The sequence below is a fragment of the Pseudopipra pipra genome, chromosome 13, assembly GCF_036250125.1.
Source record: "Pseudopipra pipra isolate bDixPip1 chromosome 13, bDixPip1.hap1, whole genome shotgun sequence".
In the NCBI taxonomy this organism is placed as follows: domain Eukaryota; kingdom Metazoa; phylum Chordata; class Aves; order Passeriformes; family Pipridae; genus Pseudopipra; species Pseudopipra pipra.
The window spans coordinates 325045-350692 of record NC_087561.1 but is presented as its reverse complement, the minus strand read 5'-3'; the positions used below and the strand labels follow the sequence as shown (position 1 = coordinate 350692).

Here is a 25648-nt window from a genome sequence, read left to right as displayed (position 1 = left end):
CTGCAGAATGTAAAAAGAAAGCAGATATTCTTATACCAGAGTCTGTAAGTCATTAGAGCAAGAAGGTGCTATCTTCCTATACGGACGGAGAAGCAACAAGCTGGCAAAGGTTCTAAGCATCACCCTAGTAAATAATTACAAACTCTGCAAGCTCAGTCTTCTTTACTAAGAACAGCCAGCTGATGTGGACCAGCAAGGGCAGAAGCACATGAACCTAGTTATTCTGAGCAAAATAACCTAAAGAATGCTAACTCAGCCTGAAGCAAGCCACAGATTTTTGTACGCATTCATACATTACACACTAACGTATTTCACACTACTTTCAATACAGCAGTTTCATACTGCATCAGTTACCTAATCATTCCTCGATGTTCCTCATGCCACACCTGGATCCTCTCCTCCCACTGGTCCTTGTTAAGCTTGTGCTGCTCCAAAACCCTAGAAAAAGTATATAGGACTTTGAAGACCAAGCACTGCATTTATATATGCACAGTCACATCACTCTATAATAATGCTTCATTAAATACTCCATCCCAGCTCCCCCCCAAAGAAATTCCAGCAAATACAGTTTTATTACAGGGCTAGATAGAGACACAATGGTCAATATTAAGACTTCTGACAAATGGTAAGTTTTATTCAGTTGTGCTTCTCCTTGTAGCATATTTTTTTGTTTTGGAGCTTCTCTCACTACTTCTGGTTAGATTTTCAGAGTAGCAATAGGATGTTTAAGATTAAAGCTCCTAATTAAATATATACTAATCTAAATCCTCAAAAAGGCACCAGGCTATATTTCATCAAATCAATCAAAATACCTCCTACACTTCAAAAAAAAAAACAAAACCAAAAACCCTTTAAGACAGAAAAGGTCTAAGATTATTCAGGTTCACTTACCTCTGTGGGAGCAGTTTGTCACTAGCAAGGTAGCCAGACTTGTGCACCTCTTTGTTGAAGTCTCCATATTTGGACTGGACGGCATAAGAAGCCAGAAGAACGGCTGTTTCTGGAGGACAGTAAATGTCATCATTCAGAATTGCCTCCTTCACTTGGAGGAAGAAAAGGCGCTGTGTGATGTCCTGAATCAGCTCCTCTGCCACATCTTCTGGGTAGAACTTAGCACGGAATTTGAAAAGCAAGGGGCTTTCTTTGCGTACATCCTGCGCTGTTACCTGGAACAGAGTTAGCAGATTTTATAGCCTGTATACCAAGTGAAGGGGAGCAGGTTTACAAACAAGAACACAAGCATGCACTAGAAAAAAATTTCTCCTTTCCAATGAAGCAGTGAGTGGGCAGAAAAGTAAGGATTTTCAATTACTTACTGCTAAAAACCTTATCACTTCTCCCCACAGGAATTACAACAGGCCAGTAGTTGTGATCAGTGCTAGGTAAGTTACTTTCCAGGTTTCTCTCCAACTAAGATGCTCACAGTGAGCACCACATCCACATGTCACCAGAAAGGATAACAGATCTGGCCAGATAACAAACAGAACTACGTATGCAGGAAGACCAGGTCAAGCACCATGACTCTGTACACCTTGGGAAGGGGGTATGTGGACACCACAACACCAACTCACTAATCTCACAGTACTTCAGGTGCACAGATAGGCAAGAACAGAACCCTGACAGAAGCACAGAGACTAAATTTGCCTCTGCACTCCCAGAGACGTGAATAAGGAAAAGTGAAAGTTTGGAGCAAACATACCTTTTTGTTCAATTTCAGCCATGTTGAGAAGCCCTTGGTGTCTTGATATTGAAGTCCAAAAAACCAGACCTCTCGCAGACCAATTGTCTTGACAACCTGGAAAAAAGACAATTAGCAAGAGCCCCAGTCAGACTGATCTCACCAATGGCTGAGGACATGTTAGAGGTAAGTTCAGACAAAGACAGTCAGTGCCCTGGCCTTCTGCCTCCCCTGCTGCAGTGTACATAGAGGTGACTGGGCATCTGAGGGGGCTCAAGTGTACCATATTCTGCCCTCTCCCTCAGCTCTTTAAGGCTTGTTGCTATTTATAAACAAGAGCTCAGACATTATTTTCTTCAGCTATTTGCAAGCCAACATATATAGCCAAAAAACAATGCAATAGCTCTGACAGGTTGAATAATTGTCAGGAATCAGGAGCACAGCTCCATTTTCAGGTACACCCCTCACTTATCACGCAAAGGTACTATTCCTGGGCAAGTCATGAATCGCCCTGCTAGGCTGTGCTACTCTAAGATTTGTATTCTACTCTACCGATAGTTGTGGACAGGCCCTTCATGCAGCTCTTTACTGAGAGGCACCACTAAGAGGAACTGCAGTGGGTAAATTGATACGCTACCCCTTGTGCTGGGACTAAGAGCCACAACAGACATTAACTACACTGCTGTGTAAGCTCTCTCTGTAGTTACTTCCTTAGCACACCAGCTGTGCTATGTAAATAAGAGTTAAGAAGGCTTTACAGACGTACTGTAACAAGAGACAAGGGCCTCATGGTGGGGCAAGACAACTGCAGTACAGTGCCACTGTCAGTAAAAAGGAGAGGGAAGTTTCTCTGCAAAGCCTGTTCGCTGGCATAAGGCCACCCTCTGTGCCCTGGCAAGCCTGGGATGTGCCACAGGGTGCAGCAAGTCTACACAATGAAGTTCCCCCACATCCCTCCAGAAGACCCAGGGGTTGTTCACAAACCAGCAAACCAGACACTTACTCGTCACCTCCATTACTGGATAAGGAAGGAGAAGGGAGAAGACAACTGTCTTTAGGTCAGCATGGTTCCTAAAGTATGACACTGTCAGCTGTTTTTACACACCATCCAACTCAGGCTTGCTCAGAGCTTCCCCCTTTCAAAAGGGCTAACAACTACAGGCAGGGAATGAGCCTTGCCCTGTGAAAACCAGCTGCCAGGTCAGTTGATATAATTTTGTATTGCCCTAACCCATGTTTTGTGATTCTCCCTAAATGCCTACTTCCTTTTAAATTACTTCCTTCTTGAATCCTAAGGATGCACTCTGTTCCCTTCTGATGTGATCTCTAGCTTTGGCAAGATACAACATCAAGGACGTAGGTTCCCCGCAAACACATCACTAGTTAGATTGTTTAGAGCTTGGATCAGACATTTCTTCTGGCCTTCCAAAAGCAGTATTAGGGCCTTTGTTCCCTTCAGGCCTGAAAACCACGTGCAGTTTTCAGCACAGGCATGCCATTAGTAGCACACACAGAGACAAAACCTACACGAGGTCTTGTAGTCTATGTACATCATCCCACTGGGGTCCCTGAAATTTTTCAGCCTGTCCTTGCTTGAACATGAACTTGAGAGCTGGGCTAGAGCCCCTGCAGACCCAAGGGAACGTGGGGCATATAAACCTTCACTCGCGCATATCGCACAGCAGGATGCACACAGCTAAGGAGGCTTTTGGAGAAGAATCAGAATTTGCTGTGTACATTGAAAGCAGGTGCTACAAGGAGGGGAAGAAAGACTGTCCTAGAGCCCAAGGATAGCTCTGTTCTTGGCAGCATTAATATGAATGAGATGGAAGTTCCTCGCTCCACTGCATATGTCTGCTTTCCTCCCTTCCACTTGCCAGCAGCTTATGCCTGGGAATTCAACAGGCTGGATTGCCAGCAAGGAGCTGAAAGGCACCACACTGCGGCCCCACACAAAAGGACTTTTATTCCACAGCAGAGCCTGCACAGCAATAGCAGAGACAACAATGAGCTGGGCAGAGAAGAGGGGAGACAGCACAGCACACAGCATCGCACTGCCAAGCTGCCTCTGAACCAAGGCAGGGAGGATAGTCCTCCTCCCTCCTCAGCTTTAGCAGGTTATTTAGTTCCATTTAGCAAGAGCAAAAACATGAAGAAACAGCTTTCTACAGCTGCAAGGAATCTGGCTGGCAGTTAGCAGCATAATTGTGTCTGGGGGTGTACAGCATTCAGCTACTGGCAGTGGCTGAGGCAGAGCTGGCACACAGGACGGGAGAATAGAGAGTACTGTTTAACACAGACCACAATACTTAAATACCTAAAGTCTACACTCTCATCTGGAGAGCAACATCTTTCCTTCATACCAGGGGGAGCATTAAGTCAGTCCCTGGGTCTTATTTAGCCTGCAGTATAAGGTTTGGCCTACAATTAGCAACAGATTGCATGCAGTCTCAAAATCCAGCTGTCCCACAGTACCTTGACCAGCTACAATAAGAGTCTTCATCGAGTAGTACCTTTAGCTTAAAATTCTACTTACTAAGCAATACTGCCATAGGGAAAAAGGTGCATTTCTGGTGACTCACTTCACCTTCTTCAGACAGTCTAAGAGCACACTAGTAGGGTTTTTTTCACTTATGTTCACAGAAGAAACACAAGGTATTTCAGGTAACCTTTTCTCTCACTTGTCCTTACTCCATGTTTTCCAGGTCTGCATGACAACTCCTGTCCTTCCCCTCAGCACTCACTCACCACCCCCAAACTATGTTCTTGCCATTGGGTGCTGCTCCATAGCAGAAGATGGAGCCATACACAGCCTCTTAAATGTAGATTTTAGCATGATAATGATTGCTGTCATTCTCAGCCCAGGAAAGACACCACCACACTGGCAAAGAAGTGTGGATCCTGCATGAAAGTACTATCCACACATGGGTAAGACCAAAGCACAGAAGCAGGGGAGAAGACATTCCACTCAGACCAAGTTCCTGCACCAGAGGTCAAATCACCTCAGGCTATGCGACAGCACAGGTGTCTTGAATGCTGTCCTAGTTCAAGATGAGGTAGGTCTCTCTCCCTTTCTATGACAGACATGCCAAGTACTTGTCAGAGAAAACTGCCAGCAAACCTCATTGCTGGAGGAGCCCTGAACTGGTGCCACACCTGCAGTTTCATACGCCATAGTCAAAACCAACTTTGAACATGGTCTTCCAGGTACCTGAACGTAACATGCAAGATAAGCTTCATCTACAGACACAAATATTTAACTGTCCCCTTTCCATTCAGTTGACAAATGTACTTCTAACTTTCTCTTTCAAAGTGCTAAAATGCCAGAGTGCTAAACAACAGGATCTTTGAGTTTTTGAACTTACTACAGTTTGCCATTGATCTCCTTAGCAACAAGCAGTCTGTTTTTGGTTGGACTACTGCTTTTCTGAAAGTCAGTGTTTCCACATGTTCCTGTGAAATTTGAGACACATTTTCATACCACTCACCACAAGCCTTCGTTACAGGAACAAGAGTTCTGGGGTTTGCTGGAGGAACTGGCCACTGTCCCAAGACTTGGTGCTTTCTACCATGAAACTCCTTTAGTGAGTTTTTTGTTCAGCACTTTCATCTACTGGAGCAAGATGAACACATTTCCTATGTGTTTAAACACAACCAGGTAGGACCTTTCCAAGGTTAAGGGCTTCTCTACAGTCTCCCTCCCCACAAAGCTTAGTTTGCAGGCCATGACACACCAACCACCTTTATTCCAAACACAGTTCAACTCAGCTGGAGTTAACCAAAAGTAGAGGGGGATTTAGTCAGCCTGTGCTGTAAGCTTTAGCAGCCATCAAAGCAGAGTCTGACAAATTGGTAGTCTACAAAACCACTAAACTCACTGCAGCAGATGAGTTAAGCAAGGAAACTGCTAAGCATTACCAAGGTTTCTAGCTGCACAACTACCTCAATGGCCATGCAGTCAGAAAAGCAATGCAAGGCAAGCCAGGCCAGGGCACATGAACTCATAATCTTAAGGGATCTGGCTCTTTGTGAAATCTGAAAGATCCTTACAAATCAAAAAATAAAAATAAATAAATAAAAAATAATATTAAAAAAAACCCAAACAAATAAACAAACAAAAAACCCCCACACCATGACACCCACACACTCCACTACATATAAGACTCGATGCAGAACATAAAGTACAGCATCAGTGACCAGGTTTGAAGTGTGCAGAGAGATGCTTATTGTCACGATTCTAACCTATACCTGAGCATGCTTTTCTATTACAAGCTTAGTTTTGACCCCAGAAACTTGAAAAATGATGAAAAGCCTCTTAGGAAGGTTAACCACATGCTTTTAAGGTTTGAAGTGACAGATGTTAAAGTTTTTCTCACAGCACATTTTCCTTAACCGGTGACTTGGCTTCATGGCTCTTAATTGGACAAAGATCACCATAAAGGAGACTGGATGCCACTGGTTACTCTAGAGGCTTGTTCTGGAGTAGCATGCTGAAGCCAACATCTCATACACTTTGCTATGTCCAACAGCTACCACTGGAAGGACTGAAGTTTACATGGTCAGCTATAGAATCAGAGAGCTCTAAGCACATCACTGAGAAACACATCTGTTCTGAAGCTGGAGAAACAGAGTTCATCTAAGGTTGGAGAAAGAAGTACTGACTGAACAGCTGAGTAACCACAACTCATTAAGAAGATCCTGATGTAGGGCCTATCAAATAGGTAGAGATTCCCATCCACTGACTACATTCACCACCCAACAGACCTAGCACAGCAGACAGACGAAAGTCCTCCACCAGAGCCTGGAAGGAACAAGGGGCTCTGAAGAGAATGAAAGAACAAGGCACCAACAGGCTTCAAGGTCAGAAGTGACCCCAAACAAAGCATTTGAGAAGCTGCCTCATGCAGCACATGGGGGAAGCAGGCAGTGTGTTTTCATACCGCAGAAGTCAAAGCAATTGAGAATTCTGTGACTAGTGTGCACTACCCTGTGTCTGCTGAGTAGTCTGTCAGCTGCAGCAGCCACTAAGCCAGGGCATTTCCATGAAGGTGTGCCAGCCAGATGTGCAACACCTGGGCAAGCAAATTAGTCACATCTCTCCTTGCCCAAGGTACAGGTAAGCTCCCAACCCCCCCACCCCAAAACATGCCAAAATCTCACTGATTCAAGCTAGAAGCAATTTACTCCAAAAAAAGGATGTTTAAAAGGAAAAAGACTGGAGGAACACAACTTCAAAGCCATCCACAGCAATAAGTAACTAAGAAGTTCCACCAGAGAAGAGGTTAATCTCTCATGTGTAGGACACATCCAACACAAAGCACTGCTTTAGTTTACAGGCTAGTCTCCAGACTAGCTGCACTTCAGTCCGATACAGAAGAGGGTCAAAGGAGGAAAACAAGTAGCTATCACTGTTGCAGTGTCTGTGCGCTACATCCCCAGGAAAGCAGCATTTCAAGGTACCTGGGAAGTAATGAGGCATACCCCATCCTTGAGCTCTTCTTTTAGTCCATCACTGGCAGCTGAGGAATGGGAGCAAAGTTACTGTTCTTGCTAGTGAGTCGGTAAGCACTGGAGTTCAGCAGCTGGTGTTAAGAGGTACATAAGCAAAGCTGTAAAAGACAGACAGTACAAACCTCCTGTCTCAATTAATCCAGGTTTTGTCCATGCACACAAGCCTAAGGTATTTGAGCTAAAGCTGTACAGTTACAAGCCTAGGAAATAGGAAGAGCTCTAGTATAAATCATGATGTTACTGCACAGTATGTATATCAGCTCAGTGGTATTGCTACAGCCAGCCACTCTTGGGCAGAAACTACTTCCTACAAAGCAGGGAAGCATCTGAATTGTTCTATCACTACAAAAATTCATTTTGGAATTGAGCCAAGTTGGAAAGAGGAAGACAAGAACATTTCTACCTCAAGCCCATTCACCCATTATTACTATGGAACTTTAAACTCAAACTGTTCCTCCTCATTGAGCTAATACCTAGCTACAAACTTTCCAAAAGTCTTCTGAATCCTATTTGGAGTGGGTCAGAATTATGTCATAATGGGTCAGAATTATGGCATAATGAATATACTCATCTACCTTTATACACAAAAGGTGGAAACAAATACTGCCTAAATGTTACTGAACAGAGTCAGTGGATTATACCAGGGTAGCCGTGCAGCTAGAAAGCTTGGTAATGCTTAGCAGCTTCTTTCTTACTTAATTCAGAACAGACAGCTCAAAGTGAAAGGGCACCCCAGGGCAAAAACATGCTGGATATCTTACATTTTTTCTGTAAAAGAATCAAAAGTCAGGGTTCACACCAGAAGCTCAGTGTGCTACAACAGCAAAACCATTAGGCTGCTTCGAACAGGAACTCTCCCTTCCCTCAAAAGATCATTGATGAAAGCAGCTCCTTTTTCAGAACCAGCATCATGGAGAAAATACTAGATTATCATATCCAGGAGCATGACATAGCCTAAGGGAGCTAGAAAACAAACAGACATAACTTTGTTCTTACATACCTCATCATGGGATCCCAGATCACCCAAGGATAGAAACTGAGGCAGAGGGAACAGATGAGCAGAGAGCTCTCACTGTTTAGTCCCGTTCACAGTATCAGCAGGGACTGTCCCCGGCACTGGACTGTCCCTTCACAGGAACCAATACACACAGACAGCTCAGCCATATGAAACATACTGGATATATGATAGCTGACAATATATTCAAAGCTTTATCCCTATCCTAAAGGCAGCAAGTTTAGTATTTACTGTCAGCTCACCAGAGGCTCTCATGTTTTGGTTTGGTATTCAGTTAGTTTTTTATGCAAAGATCAATCTGTTTGAGCAGGTCCATATACAACAAGTACTTATTTTCCTTTATGTGTAAAGTCCCTTTTGCAAAAGAAAAGCTTTGAATTTTCCATCGGGGAGAGGGGGGGTAAGACAGATGACAGTCTGTTGTCCATCTGCATTCAGAGATCAGATAAAATGTTTTCCATTGTGTCAGGAGCTGAATGGCTACCTCATTTGCAATTATTTCTCTTAAGAGACCCATGATTAGATTGCAGGGCAGCAACAGAGGCTGGGATTAGGCTCCTGGACCACTCACATAGCAGTAGCCCTCACAACTCCTAATTCATGCTAGAGATGGAAGACTTTGGACATCCCCACATCTACTGCAAACTCCCTACCGTACTGCTCACACAGTTCAAGCCCTGGCAGAGGGCTAGTCTTCCTACCACCACTATGGTAGTACCACACTACCACCCCCTACTGCTGTTGTGACTAATCATTTAGTCAAAGCCTGGATATCTGCCACTAGTGAAGCTCTAGGACATTCATTTCAGTATCAGCTTTATCAGGAACAAACACCACTATGTCCACAGGGAAATCTGTTATAGACAGTAGAAAACAGTTTAGTTCTCATTCCAGCAAATATAATACATGGACAATATAAAGAGATGGTATCAACGAGACCTTTTAGAAATAGCAAATATTTAAAACTAGCTTCAAACGCTTTTTTTCCCCATTGTATTTCCTCTTCCAGTTCCACCTACAACCCAATTTAACTGAAGTAAACACTGCCTCACTTATATTAGCAACTTAAAAATTCAGTTCTGCAACATCATTCGTTTTCTCCCTCGGTAAAGTGTTTACTATGGAAAAAGCAAAGCAAAACTTCTGTTTAGACAGGTGCTGCATAAAACACACTGCAAGGAGGAGAATGGGCAGCTGTCTGAGAGCATGACACAAAGGAGTGAAATCAATTATTAAGACATGAAGAGCTGCCATACCGGAAACATGATTGGATGCTTCTCAGGGAGAAGCTGATGAAGCCCAAGTCTGCCACCACAATGTCAGTTTGCAGCAGGAGCCACAGATGACATAGAACTGACTGAAAACATGTGCAGATTAAAAATGTTACTGACTTCAGTAGTATCGTTTCTTAGCACCTCGTGCTTTGCTTGGATACTGAAAAATAATCATGGGAAGCATCCACATGAAGAACATCCCCTTAAAAAAAAAAGTTTTTTTTATGAACTTGGGGGGTATGTCACCTCAGCTTCACTGGCAAACACGCTCATGAACTAACTGGGGCAGAATTCCATGTCACACACACGAATTTTGGACAGAATTCAGCTCTCACTTCTAGCAATCAAAACCTGTCCAATTTGAGACCACACAGGGCTAAAATATGCAGGAGCTACTACATACTAACACACAGATAGCTGAGAGTCACACTGCAATTCAGAACTTTCTTGAAAGCCCTTCTACTTTTCCCATTATGAAAGGATGCTCTTTTAGTAAAGCCTAGGATCTTACTCCATTCCTTCCATTTCAGGGCTGGGCTACAAAGAGCAATAGTGTTGAATCATCCAGCTGAGTACAAGAGAAAGTAGTAGTTTGTGGTTAAAGATCTAAAAAAAAAAAAAAACCAGTAAATTTAAATTATGTTTGCTGGCCCTAAATGAAATAACTGACTTCTACGGGTGGATCAGTCCTTAATCTTCTCTCTTCCTTATGACAAGTTCTACGTAGAGCAGGCTGCAGAACACTTAGCACTACTGAACCACACCCACATCTAACATATCTGGTCTGGTCTGGCAGTTCCCTCACCTTGTCAGTAGTCCAAGATTCATTTTACATTTCTTTAAGCTATGAACTTACTGTTCAGACTTTTTCTCCAAGGAGCAAATTCACAGCCTTTAGAAGTACAGCAGAGAAACACAGTGGAGCCTGTCAAAGTTTCACCCGCTGCAACTGATAATGTCTCTGTTCTGCTGCTCCAATTTTGGGCTGCACATGCCTCTCTGCTTCTTTTTGGCCAAAGCAGGAGGAAATTTGCCTAGGCAGGGAATGCAGGGGAAGGCTGAAGCACCCTATGCACACAGTCCATCGCAATAAAGTACATCACCGCGCTTAAGATTCCCCAGGGCCTGATGGAGTACAGAATATCACTTTACCTGCACTTAAAGAGTTGCAGCAGCATTTGAAACCCAGCTAACCCTCTCCTGTTCTAGAGACCAACTATTTTCTGGAATCAGTTACACAACGCTTGCAAGTAAGTCAAATAAAAATAGCTTACTAGGTCCTCCATAAGACTTTTCTTACTAGTTAAGACAGCAGATATATGCTGCTTTCCAGCTACTATTATTGTACCATGGCACCAATTCAGTTCACTAGAAGTAAGAATAGCTCCTAACATGTTGTTGGAAATTAAAAAATGTAGTAGTTTTGGGAAAAAAATGTCATTTCTTACTATGCTGAGTTCTCTTGAAGTTATTCTATATAGTGACACACAATCTTTGAAGTCCTTTAGAAACTGTTTGCTGTTGTTTCAATTGAATTACTGTATCTATATCAACTTTATATCTTCTGCAGCCTCACTGCTTACCTGATCGAAGAGTTGCTTCCCTGTAGTGTTGGGCTGGATGGCAAACTCCAGCTCAGCATCCATGGTGGTAACACGCACACTGATCTGGAAGACAGAGAAATGCATCACTACAACACATGCTCTAAGTGATGCTACCCAGTAATGAAACCCAACATCTGCATAAGGCCAGCGACCAGCTCTCAAGCCTCTAGGAACTTCACTGCCAGCAATCACAGTCTTCTCTTCTACCAGCATGGTGCTGCCAGTTTTCCTATAGAATATAACTTTCCTGTTTTGCAGTGTGTTTATCCTCTCTGTCCTGACAAATATCCACGTGTGCTGACACACATGAGAGCTATTTAGAGCTTATGAAGTCTTTCTGATCTTTCACAAAAGCAGAGATATTCTAAAACTTGGTACACACAAGTAAACATCCAACCCTTCCATTTGAAGGATGAATGTCAAGGAAGTCCCCAGAAGCATTAACAGCTCAGCCTGCTACAGAAGACTAGTCAATACTAACCCATGGAGACTGAAAGAGTACTGTATTCAGAGAAATTATAAGGCACAATTCCTGGCATACCCCAAGGGCAGTGGGTATGAAGCAGACAGGATGCAAGGATGCCCTCACGTGCTAAGACAAAAAGGCTGCATATTGAACTAACATAAGCACTAGTATGTGCAAATACTTCACATAGCAGTAGAACTGCCTACTGCTTTCCAATTCTTTCAGGGAGGTATATGGCAGGATCGGTTTAGGTGTCATTTAATAGTATATGACATTTAATACTGCAGCCAAGATTTCATTACAATATTAGCCTTTGATGCAAGATCATGAATGGTCTTCCAGAAGAAACATTATATGATGCACTATTTTGACAGAATGTTTCACCAACACATTTTCACATGTGAAATGAAAGTGTGGCAAGGGACTGCAGCAAGGGAGTTTGCAGCTTCATCCCACAGAAGCAGGAAGACATACACACACCTTTCACTTCTCATGAAGCAACTTAAACAGCAGAGGCATTTCACCTGAAATGCTAGTGTAAAACATTGCCAAATCCATTCAAAACTGATAATTACTGGAAAACATGATTTAGACTCTTGGGGCTAGACAGGAATACTCCTGCCTGAAGGTAGATGCCTTAACTTTAGGCCAGGCAAAGTGAGGTCTGTGAGCAGATCAAGCTGTCTGAGAACACAATTTTATGTGCATGCTCATCAACAGAAAAAGGTGAAGATATTTCACAGTTTATGAACACAAACTGTAGATATTAAAACAGTTTGATCTAAAATATTTTTCCAAAGTTTCAAGGCTTGAAGCTGTACAGATGAGATAGATACTCATGGTGCACCAAACCACAGCACACAGGCCTTGCATTAACAGTTCTCAACTCAATGCAAGGCCAACAACTGTTTACCTCAGATCAATAAATCCTAATTTCTTTGCTCTTCATTGCGATCAATCCTCTTAGCACGCTCCACCGGCCTTCCACTGGTGAGCGGTGGAGGGAATTATGCTGTGAACAGTTTTAAGAACAACTCAAAGTCACATTTAGTCTATAAGCTGACCACATGACACTAGAGACCAAAAAACCAAGAATAAGAAAAATATTCAAGGAAACACACAATACCAACATGATCATAGCCGACTCTGATCCCTGTATTTCTACCAAGCATAGGGACAGATTTCACGTCTTCTTTACTAAGAAAGCAGCAGCAAACTGCAACAGAGCTACAACCAGGGGTTTTTCCCCCCAATAAGCAAGAAGCATTCTGCTAGTTACCTCTAGGTAGGAGCTGAAAGAGACCACTAACTACACATCAGAATATATTTGAGGTTTCCCAAAACGGCTCTTTCAGTCTAGGCACACCACTATTTTGTACTTGATATCCTCTCAAGATTAAACTAAGTTTTCTTGTTTGAAGTCTAGCTAAAAATTCCATAAGATAGGCTTAGCACAGCAAAGCTGAAGTCAACATAAATTGCAGTTCTAGGTGTTGCATGCACAAACAATGCTGTTTAGACGTTACTGGAAACAAAGATATCATGAACAAGCAGATCAGGAATAAGTTGGCTTTAAAGCCCTCTAAACCTTCTGACACAATGAAGTCAAAATAAGGAAAAAGCATCCCAGAGAAGTAGCAAGTAAAGAACAAATGACCTAAGCTCATAAGAATGAAGCTTTATTTAAAATTAGCAGCTTTCAATAGCACGTAATTGCCATAAGTTCTCTAGGTATACACCTCCCCAAAATTATTCTCCTTAAATCCTAGACTTTGACAATGGGCTAATTTTACAGCGCTTTGGTGAAACAACAATTCAGTCACTTCTTAGAAGGGCTGAACATTCCCCAAAATAGCTTTGCTACTTACACTTAGAAGCAGTCTCTTCCACCACAAAGAGTGCTAGCCTCTAATCCTGATTCACCCAGCACCCACCAGCAAGAGCAAAGCTGTCCATAAGCCACATCCAAGTGTAAGAGGGCTTACATTAAATGAGCCATTAAGTAACACATTGCTTTTTGTTCATTTCAAGTATTTCCTGTTCACCTAAAACAGTAACATACTATTTTGCTTTCGTGGTAGCTGGTATTTTTGCTGCATTGTTTATGGATAAAGCACAGTAGCTACACTCTTCTGGTATCATCTGCACAGGTGATTAAGGGCCGAATATCTGAGCACAAAGGAAGCACAGAACTGAAACATTTGTGGCAGCTCTTTGCAACCTGTGCCCAAACAGCTCTTTGAGCTATTTAGAGCAAATCACACCTTAAAATTTAAAATAAAGCTACTTCAGTAACTATCCCCATAATTCATGCAGCATACTTATAAGACTCCCATTTCTCTAAGCACATTGAAATAAGGTCCCACATTGGAACCAACAAAATTCCTTCACTGTTACTAACTTAAATGCTCTTGAGCTATCTGACACAGTATCTCCTTCAATCAGTACATCCAATACGAAGAGATACACTTCCACATCCCCAATGGAAGCCCCCAGTGCTCCAGCTGAGTACCAACCTAAGGTTTAGGAGCAGCCAAGTTTTGAATGAGTCTGTATTTGCAACTTCGGTCTGATCTAAGACAGCAGAAGCTAACATACCACAGGAAACAGGCTTGTGCTTTGGAGGACCACACCCTGGCAGTGCTGCTTTCCCGAGCTGAACAGAGTTTTACCATGTTCAAGAGCACACTGCTGTGAACTGTCAGCAGAATGAGCTGGGGAGAGCACATCCTGGGCTGTCACAAGCACATTTTAACCACGAGCTGTTTAGTAATTTAATTCTTGGCTAAGAAGTTAGTTTGCTATAAAACTGAGCCTTGTTAAGGCTTGGTGTGAAAACAGCACACAAGGAATTTTTTCCCCCATATGCTACCAAGCCAGGGGTGTTTTTGCTTTTCCAGTTCACAACCGCCAGCTTAAAGTGAGGTTTCTACCATTTCAGGTGGTGGGAGGCACTGATCTTAATGCCTTCTGCCTGTGGTGCAGACAAGCTACAAAAAGAGATCTACAGACCACTATAATCTCTACCAGACAAGTATGTGGCAGGCACTGCACGTTTACCTTCATCCTTCTCATTCATTTAAAGTCTCAGTTTAAGTAAAACCACTTTACCGTGGCATTCACAGCCAAGTACTGACCAACACAGATGTTACGCACAGCAATAAAAATGCTATAGCAAAACAAAGCCAACATGATCCAGTCCCATCAGAATTCAGACTTCTTTGCTTTGTTCCTCGAGAGTTATCCTGCCAAAGCACTTTTAAACCATCTATCTAGTTTATCACCACTGCTTATTCTAAGAAAAGCCTCAAGATTCATTAGCATTAAGCTTCTGTATTTTGTATTTCTAAACCATCTAATGAGGTTTTCCTAGGTTTGAGGGCTGGCATAACCATCCACATGCTTATAATTTGGGTTGCAAACAGAACAAAATGCTCCTCAGTAAGACATTTGACTTGGACTGCTGAGTATATACAAATTTAGTTCTGTCACTCCAGACAGGTAAAGTGCACACCGCTGAGACCTGTGAGAGAAAAAGACATTGCTCACCAGTGATTAGATCACAAGGCCTACAGTGGCAGCACTCATCCCCAAGTATACTATACTCCTACTCCAAAATTTAGCTTCCAGAAGCTATAGGCCACCACCACCACCCTCCTCCCATCGTGTTCAGCACTCTCTACAAGAGAGAGATTTAATAGACAGTGGTACCAAGCACCTATTTGTAGCATTTTTTCAGATATTTTAATATTGCCCATATACCTTGAAGTCTCACTTTCTGCCACACTGAGATTCCAAATAAGTTTTACTGGTAGCAGTTATTGTCAGGTATCTGACAGGTTTCTGAGTGAGCCCTACTAATAACGTGCTACAACAACTTCCTAAGATGAAAATGTGTAGCTGCATAGGGCAGGACAAACAGGAAAGACTGACACCATCCTGCTCGGTAACGGATGTGTTGCTTGTACTAATTCAGCAGCACACTGAGCAGTGTGAGCGATAGAACAGACAATTCTGTTTGTCATAAGTTAAGACAGGAATAGAGTACTAGGAAATTCATGTCAGAATAATAAGTAGAGTCAGCACACCAGAGTATCGACCTCTACAAAACCCTGACCCTGAGCTAAAGTTTCATTTCCTCCCTGCATTTCCTGAATGCAAGGAAACTGTGATACCCTGCTGGGCTATATGCTTCAACCTTCAGATATTCCTGCTTCCCAGGTTCAAGCCACCAAGTGAATTGTTTCTGGAGAAAGTGGCATAGGGAAAACTCATATTTTATTGCAAATTTGACTGTTACAGAACAGAAGCAAGTTCAATCAAAAAGAAATTCCAGACCAACCTTTGTAGCCTCTGCGCTATGGGGCACCAGTATACCCAGTAGATACTGCATGTAAAGACACTAGACAAATACCATGCATCAGTTCCAAGAGGTCTAGCCAGAGAAACACATTAAATCCAGCTGCAGTTCCATGAACTCAAGATCTCATAAGGCACCTTAATAATCTAAAAACATCCCCAGTTGTGGCTTTCAGCAAGATTAACAACAATATAGTAAGTTTAACAAGAATTGTCCCCCTGTTCCTCAGAACAAGCAAGTAAATTCTGGAGCATGACTGCTCCCCAGTGCTGTACTTCCCTTCCCACCATGCTGGTCAGCCAACACAGGCCCTGCTGTGAGCACAGCAGGGCATACCAGTGCACTGTGCTTTGCACTGCCTCAGAGGGGCAGTGGAGGTGATGCCCCACACCTCCAGCACCCACCATACTCACAGACATCTGGCTCCTTCCTGAGCGCAAGCACCCTGCGGAAACAGCCCTGGATCCTCTGTGTCAGGAGGAGGCTGGAATCAGGTCATGTGAAAGTGCTTGCAATTTCTCAAGGGATTACACTTAATTAACCAAGCCCCCTTCCAGCAGTCTTAAAGGGCCTTTTCATACCTCTAAGCTCATCAGGGAACAGAACAGCAGCAGTGACACCACACTGCAGCCCCCAGAGAGAGGTTAACTGTCCCAGCAGCTCCTGGGAGCTTCCCAGCTCTCTCCACTGTCCCCATCCTGCTCCATGGGGGACACGGTACTTCTCATTTGACTGGAGAGCAGGGCAGGAAATAAATCTACAGAAGGTGTCCCATTCCATCCCACTATGACAATTTGAACTAAGCCACCACCAGAGGAGAAAGCTTGCCCACCTTTAATACACTCAGTACCTGTGAGCCAGAAGTAGGACTTGTATCCTATATAGTATGTGGCTTTGTTTTGGTATACCTAAGTAAAGCCTGTAGCAGGATCTTACCTTTTAAAGCATCCCTAATGATTTTAGTGCAGAGCCTGAAGACCTCTGTTTTCAGTAACAGTTGATGTTACTGAAAAACTAAGCTACTTTGCACATACATATCCTAATCATCTAATGTTAAGACTAAAAATGGACACAAGCAAAGATCATTGTCTGAAAACATTTTACTAGATACAATACCCTCATGATTGCTGTAAGAGAGAAGCATTTGAAGTAAAAATGATTTTAATAAAGTTAATCACTAGAACTGCAGCATGATAATCATACACCAGTAACTGCTCTTAGTCCCCACAAGGCGAGATGGCTCATGTGGACAGCAAGCCACAACACCCACACAGTTTCAGGAACCATGCTGCTGAGGACAGCCGGAGGAAGCAAGCCAGAGTAGCCAGCAAGACCGAGAAAGTTCACAGCTTGGAGGAGTCTGCTTTGCAGAAACTGGACAGAGAAAGGGTGGAGGCAGCAACTCCCAGGCCGATGGACCATGTGACACACGTAGCATTCAACATCTCACTGCAGCAGAGATACCAGCACACAGAGCACTTTGCCCACAGCTTCCAGCAAAGCTCACCTTCACAGCACCAATTTACTAACATGGGGCAAGGGGGAAACCTAGCTACAGCATACTGGCCATTAAAAAGATATGATGCCCCATGTGGAGCTTGGAAGAGCAGAGAATTTCTGCTTTACCTAACAAAGCAGTTTCAAAATAAGCCAATTCTGTGTTCACTCCAACTGCATTTTCTCTTGAGTTTTCTGGCAGGGTTTATAGCAGGCATTGCGTTGCATCCAGTGGTTGAAAGACCCAACTCCTATTCTTGAAAAGGATAATAAGAATACACTGACTGAGGTGATCAAAAATCTGATGCAAAACATAATGCTAAAGCAATCAGTTTCAAAAAAGGAAACCAAGTGATTTATTCTAATATAAACCCTGTCATACTGTAGCATCATCAGAGCCCCAGAGCATATTTGTTTGGCTGCTAATCTCAAAAATAGTCTGCTGTGTTCATTTGTACTGCTCATCCTGCAGCAATAAGGAAAATAAAATTCTTCCATACAGCAAGTGGTAATCAGGAATATTCCCAAATTAAAAAAAAAAAAAAAATCAGTTTCCTTGAAGGCACTTGCTGCCGTTGAAAAGGTAATGCCTACACAGCAGAGCACCACAGCAGTATCTTATTGCTTTTCTGGTTCTCAAGACCATGTGTGAGAAGCCACTGCCACCTTTGTGTTTAAGTCCAAGTCCTCCTTTGCAAGTGATCAATACCCTGGTATTCAGAAGGGCCTGAGTAGAGGGTCACCAAATGGAGTCTGAGGGGATGATCCTTGCAGGACATGTCCATCAGTCCAGAGATCAGTTACTCATATCAGGGAACCTACTTCAGACACTGTTATATAGGACTTCTTTTTTTTCTCTTAAGTGTTGGAGACTCAGATTTATTACCCTCAAGGTCAGTCTCACTAAAAAATGAGGTCTCCTTCAAACCACGTTCACAGAGCTCAGAAAGCTTCAAAAAAGCTTATTCCTCACGCAAAGGGTCTGTCCTTTGCAGCTGCCTTACTTTAGATGCCTTCAATCACCCTGCCCCAGCTTGCAGCTCCCTCATAATCAGAGTATCAAAGCTCCAGAGACACTTCACTTGGTTAGTAGCAACAAGCCCTCAGAACACACAAGCACAGAGCCAGGCAAAGCCAGGGCTGTGCCAATGCTGCTTCATAGGGCTGGAGAACTCTGCCTTTTAGAATTCTGGAGGTATCATTTACCCAGTTTAATCAGTGATCTGATCTGGGTAGGCCACCTTTTCAGGAATAATAGTTCTACTTTATAAAAAGATTACTACAAAGTTATTAATTCAAAACAATTATCAAAAAAAAAAAAAGGCAGGGAATTCCCCTACCCCCTACACAGCATGGCTTCCAGAATCATTAATTACATGTGTCCAAGTTAAAGCTACTAGAATGTATTTCCTCTCTTCTCAACCAGTCACATCCTACCAATGGTGTTTGAACTTCGTGGCTGCTAGCAGTCTGCCACCCTCTCCAGAGGGTAAACAAGTTTCAGTTTGAGAAAAGGAGTTGCAAAGTGAGAGTACTAAGTCAGGAGAAGCAGCCAGGGGTGGATCCCCACATTTAGTCAAGTTCAGATACTTGTATGCGACTTATTACATAACTTACTCTCAACCTTGTGCAATGGATCAATTCCTCTATTTTTGCCATTTCCTTTTTCAGAAATAGATTCTTCACGTACCTCCCTTTGCTTTCCTGTAGCTGTTCCAACTCATTAACATTGCCATTTTCTGTTTCTTCAGAGCTACTTTGAAGAACCCTTGGAATAACTATTTTTGTACCTGTTGTTTGAGTGACTTACAGAGAACATCCTTTACTAGTCAAAATCCAGAAGGAAATTAAAATATCACAGGGAAAAAACCCAGACCCCTTTTCCACAACATCTGGATGAGGAGGCATAACTTGAAGAAAAATCTAGCCGTATGCATTTGCCATCATTCAACTTCTACAATCTGTGTACCTCTGGGTTTTGTTTTGGGAGTTGTTTGTTTTGTAAACACCATTTTTTGTGCTCCTTAGAAGGTGCTTTTCTCTGAAAAAACAGTATACACCTACTATGGCCTCTGCACACTAATAGTAGAGTTGGCAGCTGTACTTCACATGTCAAACCACATCCCGTGCTAAAGCTCTCCAACCTAAGAGCAGCTCAAAGGGCAGTGGATGTGTTCGAATGCCGGCAGCGGTATGGTGACATTTCTCACAGCTATTACGTGCCCCTCCTAGGCAATCCTACTCACAGCTTACAAACACATTTTGTGCTGCCCCCCCCTTCCACTGTACACCACACAATGGTGTTATGATCCTGGGGGGGCTGAAGTAACTTGACCAGCAAAACAGTCGCTGCAGTCACCACCATCACCACCAAAAGCACTTCAGATTTTCTGAGAAGACTCTTAGAAGGCAACTTCCCCCCACCTGTAACCTTGCCTTAGTCAAGTTCTTCCCTCCCTCCCCATTCTCACCCCAAGGGCAGGGGATTTCCAACTACTGTTTAACAGCTGCAAAGACCCAGTTGGAGGGGTAGTCAAGACAGGTAGCCAGGACATATTTCCAAATAGCCAAGGAGCTTCCAAAACCTAGCATCCAGTGGATGTCTGCCAAAATCACAAGCAGTTACTTTGCTGGAAGGGGCTCAAACCAAGATTGAGACAGGATGCTAACAAGACAAGTGTGAGCTGCACAGAGGCATCACATGTACAGTAAGTACTTGAGATTCCTATAGTCTATTAGACTAAGTACTCAGTCCCTACATACAGGTCTTAAATTCAGCTGCAGTTAAGAACTGGTTTAGAGGTAACTTGAAATTGAGGGCAAATAAAATAACTATGCTCTGACACTCTTCTTATTAAAGACACTTTCTCCAGGGAAGAAAGTATGATAACTGCTGTGACCAAGCTCTTCCTTCTAAAGGACTCACGTTTGGATAAAAAGTCAGAGCATGCTTATCTGTTTCACATGCTTCTCTCTGTCCTTCAACCAAGACACTCCTAGCAGTTTAGCTCTGGTAAAGAACACAGAGTTGCCTGTTCCAGACACCCCGAGCATGGCCTGGGTGTGGCACATCAAGTTCTTGGCCAGCTCACAGCCCTCACTGAAAGTCTGAACAATAGCCAGACTTCTAGGAGCTAGAACACAGTCTTACTGTGGGATCTGACTGCTCAGACTATGAGCCATCCCTCCAAATTTAACTGCAGGCGCAGTCAAGGGTGAAGTAAAGCTGTTTCATCATCCTGTGATTTTCAGTTTTATCATTTCCAGCATGCTAGACAAATCCCACAACTTCCTTTCAGTACAGGGTCTCATTTAGGCTGGCTGCATTTTCCTATCTATTTAGCTAACAGTTCCCTAAAAGGCAGGATTTATTTTCTTTTTTTTTCCTCCACTTCTTTTTAATACTCAGTTTCCCCGCCCACACTTGCTTCCCTTACCACCAACTTATTTTAGGTTTTAAATAGTTCTGTTGGGACTGTCCATAGTTTATAAAACACCAGTTGGTGATTACTGAAGTACCCTTTGTTATTTTCAGTTCCATCTAGTTCAAGTATTTGGGCTTTCCCAATATAGATGAGAGTAGCTACAGCACTACAATACACAGCACCCCGTGTCCCCAAAGGCTCCTGAAGGGCCCGGAGCTGCAGAGAGCAGTGCCAGCACAGGCAGGGTGTGTACCCACCACCTGAACAGCCTGCACCCTCCCAATCACTTCTCATGTTCATACTCCACAATTACGCCACAAGCAGAAACAAAGAACGAATCAGGGTGGGAATAACTCATCCATTATTTTCTCCAGCAGAATCATTTCATTGGTCCTGTTCGCTACATTTACACAGGGGCTACTGGCTACAGAAAGAGGGAAGGGCAAGATGGCTTTTTGGGTACAAGACAAGATGGACCAAGCTATTGAACCACTTCTTACTCCTCGCTCCCAGACATACCTGCTTTATCCCCTCCAAACCTATTGTTTTTTAATCTCTCAAGGTGTTCTCACAAAGTCTATTTCAAAAAGCTACAGCTACCCAAACATAATTTGCATCTGGTGGACTTAAAGGCTGTAGCTTTTTTACAGAGAGATACAATAGCTCTACTATTTTACAGAGAGACAGAGTCACATTTTAAAAAACAGAATAAAGCCTTAGAGTTCCAGAGACTACTACAGAGGTAAGCTATTCCCAGTTTGCTATGGGACTGCATGTTCTGAAACAGTGCTATAAGCTAGGAAGCAACTATCAAATGCTCTAGTAACATACTGCCTCAGGACTTCAGAGCCTAACACCATCTTCTTGCCTACTCTAGCTTCACATGGGAAAGTGTTTTAGAATACTACCTGAACATAACCAGATGTCCTACACAGATCAACTGTACCACCAAACACAACAAGTAAGATAGTTGTACCCAAAAGTAACTGGGATATAATAAGAGTTCCTTAAAAAGGGTTTGCTTTTGATAATTTTTAATCATTATACTTGACTTGCTCTTTTACTTTCTCCATGCAATCCAGAAGATGCAGTTCAGAACTTTCAGGCACCTACACAATACCTCCTAAGTTCCAATACTTTCCAAGTTATCTTTGTTAAGAACTATTGTCCCACTGTAACAAAAACATGACCCTAAACATCTAGCATCCAATCTAACTTAGAAAATGACCCACTTAGAAATTGGCATTGTTCTGAGTGTGAGGTTGGACCACACGACTTCTAGGGTTATCTCCAGGCTTAATTTTTAAATAATTCTACAAGACTGCAGAGGTTGTTGGGGAGCAACCCTGCAACATTCAGAATGCATGTGGCAGAAACTGATGCTTTATATCAAGTGGGCAAGAGCAATTCCTTACATGATTTGCAGTTTCAGTATTTAGATCCTTCATCCTCCTCTACAGAGATCTTAGGGACTATCTTTATGCAGCCAAACAGGCAGATAAGCCAAACTGCTAGTGGTCTTCCTAAAGCTGCAGGTCAAAACTGAGAAACACAACTGGGTAGCAGGAAGAGAAATAGGAGATGGACTCAGGATCTGGCTAAGTCAACATACACACACATATAACTTACAAAAGCAAACTCACTAGACTAAGCAGAGGCAGGGAGTCTGAAAAGCAACCTTCTGCCGAGAGCATTCACAATTCAACTTGACAGCTTAGCTCTTACCCAGACCTGCTGTGTAGGGTTGCTTTTTGTTATGTTTTCATTTTTTTTCCACATGCTAAGGTACAGCAGCGTAGGGTTTGCAAGCGTGAATTCAACTTTGATCAAAGACTGAGGCTCCTTCAATGTTCCTGCATGCAGATACCTCACCACTAACTGCACGTTTCCAGGACACTGGGAACAGGATAAGCTGCTAACAGCTCAGGCTTGCTGTGGAAAAGGATAGTCCCACATTAATGCATCTAATAACCCATCTTTCTCTAAGGGAATGGCAGACTAATGAAATCACTTGGTTTATAAGACTGTCTGAATCTTCTCAGATCCCAATTACTTTCAAATACCTCCAAACACTGCCAAATCAAAGCTGCCATTAAATATTGTAAAAGCATTTCTTGGTAAAGTCCTCCATGCCAAACTTTTCTGAGTCTGAAGCAACTTGCACATAGCAATTTGTAAAGAGACAAGGAAAAACTTGAAAGGACAGAGCAATGCAACACACAGTCCAACAGGTTCTGTAGAGAAAAAAAAAGAGACACTATCATTTTTTTGCAGTATGAAAGACACGTGCAAAGCTTAGCCTCTGACCAAGATACTTAGTGGTAGAAGAGACTTTGCACTGATGTGAATAAGGTACAGAGCAAGCGAAGCTTAAGTATTAAATTTGTCAGAACTTGAAGCAGCAAAGGAGCAGGGCAGCCTTCTGTCAGATTTCTACTTGATTATTTAGCATTTATGGGAACAAACACTAAGACAGCGTTGTATTTCCTGTGTATGATGCTGAAGCAAGCACTGCTCAGGACGCCTCATTTTCAGTTGATGGGACTGATCTTCTATCAATTTGGAAGTTACTCAGTCCTTCTATTTGCTGTCTTTCAACAGACCCAAGACAACACTACAGTGATATATTCTTACAGCTGAAGATGCTGACATGTATCCTCATTCAAAAGAGATCTCTACCCTGTACTCTTGGATGTGCAAAGGGGAATTCAGGCTGAGCACAACACATTGTATTGCAGCTTGCAGTTGCCCTTCAACTTGAGATGCTAGTAACAAACCACAGAGCAAGATAAAAGAAAAAACCTAACTTGGGGTTTTTGAGATTTAACGAGCTTCCACATGTATGGTTGTGAACTCAGCACCCCAGGTATACAGCACAGAAAACATTGGTGGCTATAGACTTCACATAGCCCAAAACACTCACAGCAGCAAGTCATCAAAAGAAAAGAAGAGTAAGAAAATTCTGAGTGTTCAGGAGCTTGCTGCTTCACAGTTTGTCATGGCCGGGTCAGAATACCATCAGTTCCAGGTTCAGTTTACTGTTTTAAGCAAAACAAAAAATATTATGTCAACACTTGGCTTCTTTAAATACCAACTTCAGGTAACAGGCTCCTTGATTGCTTTTTGGAGCAAAGGACTAACATTATAGCAACAAGGAAAGCATGTCACATCAATGTTCCAGGAAAGAACAAGTTACAGTCCAGCTTCTGTAACAAAGTCAGCACTATAGAGCTGCAGGCTGGAGGACTAAGACACATTGCTTATCCAAATATTTTCTTGGTTTAGTGATAAAGCATTCTATGGTGTTGAATAAGAACATTCTCCAAGCCTTCCACAGTCCCAACCACGGACTTGGAGATTTCTGATATTTTAAGTAATACTAGCCTTTTCTGACCCCATTATTCAAGTTACTAGTAACCTTAAGAATTTGAGACAGCTCACAAAATGAGCAGTCGTGTATAACAGTTCATACAGCAGCTTCTGTTTCTCTAGGAGATTGTGGATATTGCTAGAACATAACCATTTTACTGGTCTTTGCTTTCTATATTTCACCATGGCAAACAAGTTCACATGTTGAGTCCCCCTCAGTTAAAAATACAGATACTGCAACAAAAATCCAGTTGCTCACTCACGTGGCACGTTTTCAGAAATAGAAAAATCTAGGTTTCTCAGTTTGAGGTAAGCTCAGATCCTGATTTTTCCCTGAGGATAACTTTAGCCACAGAACACTGAATACAGCCAGACAATGGATTCAACATATCTCAGCTCAAGTTTTCATTATCTATCCAATAAAACAAATTAAGTTATTCAGTCACTTTTTCAAAAGTGGTTTTAAGTTTCCTTAACATATAGATACATGTAGGGTAACTATGTTGGCATAATAGTTATTGATGCTTAAGCTTTCAATCTCATCTCACAGAGCACATATGTTTCTCAACATTTGGATGTAACATTTGGTAGTTATAAACAATAATCTAGAAAAGCAACACCCTTCTTATTCACACTGTACAGTGTCTCCATTAATGAATGCTGTCAAAACTTAGAGGAACACATGAATATAATGAGTAATATAATCTAGTGCCATCCCTAAAGGACAACTCTAGTGGTTTTAAAAACAAAACACACACAAAACCACATACACCAAACCAAACATGTCACAATTTTGCATGTTGTTACTGCTTAGACACTGAGTATTCTATTGTCTCAGCTACAATACTAGCAAGTTTCTTTCAACCCATCCAGCTTTCCAGGCAATTTTGCTTTCTTGATTCTTGCAGGTCTATTTTAGTGGTCAGATATTAAGCAGATTAACCAAGTAACTGGGCACTATTGAAAAGCATTTAAAGGACATTAAAGGCCTTTCTTTAAAGGACAATGCAATCATCAGGCATAGCCAACATGGGCTCATGAAGGGGAAGTCCTAATTTGATATCCTTCTACAATAAGGTCAGTCACTGAATGGATGAAGGAAAGGTGGTGGATGTAGTTTTTTGGTATTTTAGTAAAGCTTTTGATACTGTCCCTCACAGCATCCTTCTGGACAAGTTGTCCAATTGCAAGATGAGGAGGCTCAAGGTGTTCATGGCCAGGCTTCACGAACGTGAAGGAAGATGTGGGAAGGGCTCTACCCACGTTTGTAAAAGAACTGGATAAAGAACCAGTGGCAGCAGGCTCAAAGGACTGCAGGGAATGGGGCTGAGGCTGGCTAACAAGCAGTCACCAGTGGTGTCCCTCAGGGCTCCATAACAGGGCCAGTGCTGTTCAGCATTTTTAGGGATGATCTAGATGCAGGAGTTCAATGCACCATTAGCAAATGTA

At 42.5% G+C, this 25648-nt stretch overlaps 1 protein-coding gene across 6 annotated transcripts in view; it reads right to left on the bottom strand.

Moving 5' to 3' along the window:
- The window catches only part of MSN (moesin), a 67197-nt gene that overhangs the window by 8800 nt on the left and 32749 nt on the right, over positions 1-25648 (bottom strand). For 5 of the 6 annotated variants that reach the window (XM_064669491.1, XM_064669488.1, XM_064669487.1 and 2 more), the window contains 4 exons: positions 11062-11145; positions 1700-1795; positions 892-1166; positions 355-438 (listed from right to left, as the gene is read on the bottom strand). In XM_064669491.1, coding sequence (XP_064525561.1) covers positions 355-438; positions 892-1166; positions 1700-1795; positions 11062-11145 — 539 coding nt within the window. Of the gene's footprint in view, positions 1-354; positions 439-891; positions 1167-1699; positions 1796-11061; positions 11146-12461; positions 12561-25648 lie in introns of those variants that run through there. The other variant, XM_064669493.1, reaches the window with a different exon arrangement.